This window comes from Mustelus asterias, chromosome 2, assembly GCF_964213995.1.
Source record: "Mustelus asterias chromosome 2, sMusAst1.hap1.1, whole genome shotgun sequence".
Lineage (NCBI taxonomy): Eukaryota > Metazoa > Chordata > Chondrichthyes > Carcharhiniformes > Triakidae > Mustelus > Mustelus asterias.
Window position 1 is genome coordinate 50,277,834 of NC_135802.1, and position 8,003 is coordinate 50,285,836.

Genomic DNA, 8,003 nt, shown 5'->3' on the forward strand with positions numbered 1-8,003 from the left:
GGAAAATGATCACAAATGCATCCACTATTTCTTGGGCCACTTTCTTGAGTACTCTGGGATGCAGAGCATCGGGCCCTGGGGACTTATTAGGTTTTAATCCCAGCAATGTCCCCAATACAATTTCCTCACTCATAAGGATTTCCTTCCATTCCTCCTTCATGCTAGACTCTCTGCCCCCTAGTATTTCTGGAAGGTTTGTGTCCTCCTTAGTGAAGCCAAATTGGAAAAGTCAAGATTTAAATACATTCTTGTAACTAAACAAGTTACGCAGGATGACTCAAAAGTGAGCCAATCTAGGTATCACATTACCACCTCCAGACAAATTGTAAATCTCAAACCATTATTCCTACAATCTCCATCTATTTTGCTTTCATTCACATGTAAAACCCTAGGCTATTTCCAAATGGTTGAGATCCTGATTGTTCCTTTTAGCCCTGCACTGCTACCACCATTTAATTTCAGTTAATGCCCATTTTCTATATACGCACATGAACATTTTATTATCATTTCCATGTTGCACTAATCCAATAGGGAGCCTCAGCTCCCTCCAACAGGCAAAATGGTCAAGTTCTGTACAAAATAACAACAGTAATCAAAGCAAAAAGAAGTTGTCTTTATCTTGACTTTAATGTAATATGATTCATCACAACTGATCTTTTGAAGAAAGCAACAAAGACATTTGGAGTGAAACCTGGTTATTGTCACTACCCATTTATTGTTATTTGATAAGCAAACTGAGACCAAGAAAAATGATTCCAACACCTTAATCTTTTTCTCACAATTTCAGATATGGTATCTAAAATGTCAGCTTACTAAAACGTATGATAGTTACATGAAACAACTTTAAAAATATAGTGGTGGCCTATAGTTCAAGTTTAGAGAGATTGCTTTCTCCCAAGCTAACAATTTAGGGCTTTTTTAATTGTCTCAAATTCACACAACAGTTAATGGTTCATCTTGGGGTGGCACGGTAGCACAGTGGTTAGCACTGCTGCCTCACAGTGCCAGGGACCCGGGTTCAATTCCAGCCTTGGGTGACTGTCTGTGTGGAGTTTGCGCTTTCCCCCCATGTCCGTGTGGGTTTCCTCCGGGTGCTCCATTTTCCTCCCCCAGTCCAAAACTGTGTGGGTTAGGTTGATTGGCCATGGTAAATTGCCCCTAGTGTCAGGGGGATTAGTAGGGTAAATATGAGCCATTACGGGAATGGGGCTTGGGTGAGATTGTGGTCGGTGCAGACTCGATGGGTTGGATGTAGATTCTATGATCCTATGATCTTCAGAAAGGTGCTTGAGTTGGAGATTGTCCACTACAAGTTTTCAAATTAGACCAAAGGGAGGACAACTAGGAAGATCATCAGGTTTGTGTCAGTTAGGGTCCCAGCAAGACTTGCACAGCATGTCTTGAGGATTCCAGATTCTGTGTTTTATATATCCATGCTGCACAGCCTCCACTGCCATATAAAATTATAAAATAGTTAATGCAATGGGAACATTATTTTGCTTTGGGTAGGTGTCTTCCAGAAGTGGAGACATGGGTTCCCTGGGAACGGATCAATTTTTACATGGGGTTGCATGGAAATCATTACCATAGAGGAAGAGGCCACAACAATTTTCAAAGTGAATTTCCTTATGTGTCTGCATACACCTTGAATGATCAAAGGTTACTTTGGAATTGTCAGGATCCTGTATTAATTCAAAGCTCTGTAACTACGTTAAAGACATATTTGTATTTGTTGTACTTGTGTCAGAATTATTCCGCATTTCATACTAATGGCACTAAACTCACATAATCTTTTCACATGTTTTCTGTCGGATATGTATAGTGCTCTTTTAGACCTTTGTGGTCTCCAAGCCACTTCTTTACAGTGATTGCTAAAACATATCACCTACATTCTATATGTAACAACTTTTTAAAATACTTAATACAATAAACATAAAAACTAAAGGTCCAGCGAGGTTTCTTTTAAAAGGTCTGCCTATTCTAGATCACCCTTGCCACGCATATATAATGTCAAGTCCCCTCAAAGTAAAATTTCACGTAGATTCCCTGGTACTTTCTATCACACTGCATCGACCCACAATGTACCATTAGTAACTGGACAATTTCACAGTAACAAAGCACTGGGAGTCATTCTGAAACTCAGCCAATCAATCAATCAATCAATAATTCGGAAAACTGAATCAGTGTCGGGAAAATCGCAGTGACAACAGCAAGAACAAACTGCAATCTTCTAAACGCCCCCCTCCTCCCCCGGTAATTTATCCATCCAGCCACTTAGAATTACCTGTGTCAAGACTGAAATGTGTAAATCAAAAGCAGAAGTCTGCGGTGTTGGGTTGCTGCTACTTCTGAATTGTTTTTTAATACTTACTGGTTTAGTTCAACGTCAAGAATGAAGGATGAGTCGAAAGCGTCAACCTGGAAGGTAGCCTGGGCTATATGCGTGGACTGCAAAAATCAAAGACCAACAATTAGTAAGCAGTCCCGTAGAGAGAATAGATAACCATCAGCAAAAAATAAAAATAAATAGTGCTACCTGAAAAAGCAGCACTGAAATCTCTGCAAACTCAATTAGGATTTTTAAAGGCTGAGCAATATGAATAAAGAAACCGTGATGAATGCAGATCATTCGCACTTGAGAATTACTTGTTTTTATTTAAATCGTTTTGATCAGTGATGTTTTTGATGCGGTGTTTTTGTTATTTTTAACGATGCAGCCAAGGTCTCTGGGGAATGGGGAGATGCAGAGAATTTTGCACATCCTCAACAGGGTAAACAGATGGGAGTGAACCGCGAGAGGCACTCACCGGCAGTGTGGCTGCCTGCTCCGCTCTCCTCTTCACCCGGGTGTCCAGGCTGAGCTGCCCGCTCCCCGGCCGCTCGATGAGCCGCAGGGGGCTGGTGGTGATCTGGGGTGACTCCAAGCTGCGCATCTTCCAGCCGCCGGCGGCGGCCACCACCTCCTCCTCCTCCTCCTGCTTCCTCCTCAAGGCGTCGTCACCCTCGGGCCAACCTGCAATGTTCACGGTTCCCCGGATACAACACTTGCTGTCAGTGCCTTCCATGTACTGGGCATGAATCATTTTTATTTTTAAATTTTTAAAAAAACCCTCCCCACCTGAGCCCATCACTGATCTAAAGTTAAAAGCCCCCCTAAATCATCACAAACAGCTCTAATAACCACCCCATTTTTAAATCATTATTCAGCTTTCTTTTCAAATACAAATGTTAAAAAGTCCACCCAGCAAAATGCCTAACATGCAAAAGATCAAGGTGCGGATTTTAGCTCGATAACCTTACCAGCTTTTCTATTGGCGCTGCTATATTGAGCGAGGTAGACTAGTCCACACAGATACAGCGAAACAATCTGAGGCGGCAAAGGCTTCATATTTCATATTCTTTACCACCCTGCAGGAGATACATATATATCATATAAAAAAATCTTCGCCTTTTTTTTAGCTCACACTAGCACCCGACGGAATGTTTCAGGATTTCCTCCCTGAGATGTTTGGAGGGGTGTTTTAAAAAAAAAATAATTATTTGCTCCTCTTCCTTCAGAGTGCAGGCTGCAGCACTGGATGGCAGTGACAGGCTGAGAGCATCTGGAAAAACCTCCCTCCGTCCCTCCCCTCTTTTTCCTCCTCTATCTCATCCGCTCTCCAGCAGCCAGATTCGCTCTCTGCTGCTGCTGCTGCTGCTGCTGATCCACGTTCACGTCAATCCGCTCGCACATCGCGGCTGCAGGGGCCCTCATCACCCTCCCTCCCTGCCTCCCTCCCCTCCCCTCCCTCACTCACTGAGCATGGGCAGCAGCATCCCAAACCCCAGCACTGGGGGCCTACAGTGTATCCTCCGGTAAGCTCTGGGGGGTGGGGGGAGCTGCAGCAAGAGGTAATCCTAATGTAACAGGGTTTATATATCGCAATGCCCCGTATTAATATTTTAATCCATTGAACCCATTACTTTGGGAGAGTGAATTCACTTTCAAGGCCAAACGTGTTACTTTGCTGTGCATTGCAGGCAGTTAAAACTGTAGCTCCAGCTCTGACATGGCACAGACACACTCTGCGAGGATTAAAAGCCTCGTTGTTTTCCGATTTTGAAAGGTTTCCCTAATCCATATTGCACACAGATTTGATCGTGTATAATAATTCACGTAACAAGATTTTTTTTTGCAGTATATTTAGTACGGTTCCGGTCGCAATAAAATCAGTATCTTTCTTGACCTCACTTTCTAAGTATTAAAATTGATCTGGACAGTACCGAAACAATATGAATGATGACAATGCACTGTGTTTATATAAATAATGCATCCATAATGACTGATTGTTGATTCTGCAATCATCATATTCAGTTTTAGTTACTGCAATACCTCCTCTCAAATGTAATACCAGTCTGAGCACTGCACCTCAGAAAGGATATATTGACCTTGTGGTGGATGCAGTACAGATTCCAGATTGCTACCAAGATTACAAGAGTTTTTATGAGGACGGGTTGAACAGACTACCCCTGCATTCCTCTGAATATAGAAGACAGAGGGGTTAACTGTTCGATCTGTTTAAGACGATCAAATAATTGGAAAGGGCTATAGTGAGAAACCCATTTCCCCTGGTGGTGAGTCCAGAACAAGAAGGCACAATCTTAAGATTAAAGATGGGTCGTTCAGGAGTGATGGCAAGATGCACTTCTTCACACAAAGGATTGTGGAAAACTGGAACACGGTCCCCTAAATGCTGTTGAGGTTTGGTCAACTGAAAATGTAAAGTCCAGGCTAATATTTTTGTTCGTTAAGGGTGCATAGGGATAGGAAACTAAGACAATTAGGAATGGGCAATAAGTGCAGGTCTTGCCAGCGATGCCCACTTCCACATCTAATTAATTTAAAAAAGAGGCTAGGTACCAAATTAAGAAGAAGAACCTCAAAGGCATGTATAAATCTGCACCAGTCAAAGACTGGTGTGGATTGGTTCGTGGAGCGTTTGCAATCAGAATCAGGCAATCAGAATGTAGAATCAGTTTGGGTGAAGGTGAGGAATAGCAGGGGGAAGAAATCTCTCATGGGAGTGGTCTACAGGAACCACAAATTGGGCAAAGTAGACAAGAAGAAATATTGGGGGCTTGTGATAAAGGGATGGCAATAACTATGGGTGATTTTTCTGTCCATATAAACTGGAAATGTCAGATTGTCAGTAGTAGCCTGGATGGGGAGTTCCTAGAATATTTCTGAGATAATTTCTTAGATTTAATTTTTGATTCGATTTATTATTGTTACATGTATTAGTGTACAGTGAAAAGTATTGTTTCTTGCGTGCTATACAGACAAAGCATACCATCATAGAGAAGGAAATGAGAGAGTGCAGAATGTGTGTTATAGTTATAGCTAGGGTGTAGAGAAAGATCAACTTAATGCAAGGTAGGTCCATTCAAAAGTCTGCTGGCAGCAGGGAAGAAGCTGTTCTTGAGTCAGATGGTATCTTTTTCCCGATGGAAGAAGATGGAAGAGAGAATGTCCGGGGTGCATGGGGTCCTTAATTATGCTGGCTGCTTTGCTGAGGCAGTGGGAAGTTAGATACAGTTAATGGATGGGAGGCTGGTTCGCATGGACCTTTTAAAGCAGCATGTTCTGGTACCAACCACAGAGCAGATTATCTTAGATGGATTAATTAATGACCTGAGATGGAAGGCACCCCTAGGCAGCAGTGACCACAATGTGATTGAATTTTATATTCCATTAAAAAGGGAAAAGTGTAGGTCTAATTCTTAGGTTTTAAATAAGGGCAACTATGTGGGCATGAAAGTTGAGCTAACTGTAGTGAACTGTGACACCAGACTAGCGATAGATCAATAGGGAAGCAGTGGAAGACATTTAAGGGGATATTTCAGAATACTCAGAATAAATATACTCCTACTATCAAGAAAAATCCTGTGGGAAGGATCCACTATCCGTGGTTAAGTAAAGAAGTTAAAGAAAGCATCAAGCTTAAGGAAAAAGCAGACAACTTGGCAGAGATGAATGGCAGGTCAGATGATTGTTTCTCCTGATTAATCTTTTAGTCTTTCTTTATATTCTGATCAATCATCTGACCTGCCACTGGTACCAGATCTACCTTATCTAAAGTTACAAAAATAAAAATGCATGCATTAACATAAAATATATCCCAAGGTTTTTAAAAATATGGTCCACATCAGTCCTTTTACGTCCTTGATAGGACATCAGCAATATTCTTTCTCCCAGCCACGTGAATGATTTTCAAGTTAAATGGCTAAAGCAATAGACTCCATCGAAACAAACTGATGTTCCGATTCCAAACCTTTTCCAGAAATTTCAGGGGATAATGATTCATATTGTCTCTGATGTATTACTATAGAAAGAGTCATAGAAATCATAGAAACCCTACAGTGCAGAAGGAGGCCATTCGGCCCATCGAGTCTGCACCGACCACAATCCCACCCAGGCCCTACCCCCACATATTTACCCACTAATCTACGCATCTTAGGACTCTAAGGGGCAATTTTTTTTTTAAACCTGGCCAATCAACCTAACCCACACATCTTTAGACTGTGGGAGGAAACCGGAGCACCCGGAGGAAACCCACACAAACACGAGGAGAATGTGCAAACTCCACACAGACAGTGACCCGAGCCGGGAATCGAACCCGGGACCCTGGAGCTGTGAAGCAGCAGTGCTAACCACTGTGCTACCGTGCCGCCCCATGCCGTATATTAGCACATCAATCTCAAAGTGCTGTAATGCCAACAATATCAAATTAGTAGAGTTTTCTGTTGATGAGAATTTAATTTACTTGAAAAATATCCTAAAGGCTTTTTAATTCTGGTGTCATCTTCTTGCAAAAACACAGCCCCCCCCCCCAGCCAATATCCCTAACATTCACTTTAAACTTTTTGTCATGATATGATGTGACTAACACTGACACTGTTGCCAATACAGTTTTTAAGTGTTGAAATGCAGTTTGGCATTGTACTGTCCAGTTAAATTTTTTATTCTTCTTTACAAGTTCCATTAGTGGTGCCGTCAGACTGCTAAAGATCGGCACAAACTTGTGGTAAAATCCACTTATTCCCAGAAATCTCAAAATTTATTTTGTCATCGTAGGTTCGGGGGAATCCGAAATGTCCTTTATTTTTGCATTTCATGGAGCAATCTGACCATATTCCCCAATATGGCCTAAATATGAGATTTGGGCTTTAGAAAATTCACTTTTTAAAATCAAATTCATGACCAAGTTAGCTTTTCTTAAGCGTTCAAACAGTTCTTTTAGGTGTTGTAGGTGTTCATCCCAACCCTGACTAAACGCCACCAAATCGTCAATGTATTGGGCATTATGACTCAGTCTCTGAATAATTTTATTAGTTAGCCTCTGAAATGTTGTAGGTGCATTCTTCATTTAAAGTTAGGGATGGCACGGTGGCACAGTGGTTAGCAGTGCTGCCTCACAGCACCAGGGACCCCAGTTCCATTATCGGCTTGGGTCACTGTCTGTGTGGAGTCTGCACATTCTCCCCGTGTCTGTGTAGGTTTCCTCCGGGTGCTCCGGTTTCCTCCCACAGTCCAAAAGGCGTGCTGGTTAGGTGCATTGGCCATGCTAAATTCTCCCTCCATGTACCCGAACAGGCGCCAGAATGTGGTGACTAGGGGATTTTCACAGTACATTCATTGCAGTGTTAATGTGAGCCTACTTGTGACACTAATGAATAAACTTTAAATTTTAAACAACAAGGAATAAGAAACAAATCCTTCTTGGTGACAAATTCACTTTCCTGTAGTGAACACAGTGGGCCCTACTTTACCATTTTGATTCTAAGCGCTGGGCGGACTTGAAACTGGGAGTGTTTCAGAACCGACTTTTAGACCCGTTCTCAGGCTCCCCTATTCGCACTCTGTCTGCAAAAATATCAGCAATTCTGAATCACGCTGCACAAGCCTGTGGGTGGAGCTTAACACGCCCAAAACCATACAGCTTTGATCGGCGCCCCCAACTGCA

The 8,003-nt window shown here is 42.2% G+C and overlaps 1 protein-coding gene across 1 annotated transcript in view; it reads right to left on the reverse strand.

The window, feature by feature from the left end:
- Nucleotides 1-3,619, reverse strand: part of LOC144507755 (disintegrin and metalloproteinase domain-containing protein 22-like) — a 227,783-nt gene extending 224,164 nt beyond the window's left edge. Inside the window, exons 1-3 of the mRNA XM_078235028.1 lie at nt 3,301-3,619; nt 2,808-3,013; nt 2,372-2,448 (exon numbers count right to left, since the gene is read on the reverse strand). Coding sequence (XP_078091154.1) covers nt 2,372-2,448; nt 2,808-3,013; nt 3,301-3,388 — 371 coding nt within the window. The 5' untranslated portion in view covers nt 3,389-3,619. The remainder of the gene's footprint in view (nt 1-2,371; nt 2,449-2,807; nt 3,014-3,300) is intronic.
- Nucleotides 3,620-8,003: the final 4,384 nt, after the last annotated feature.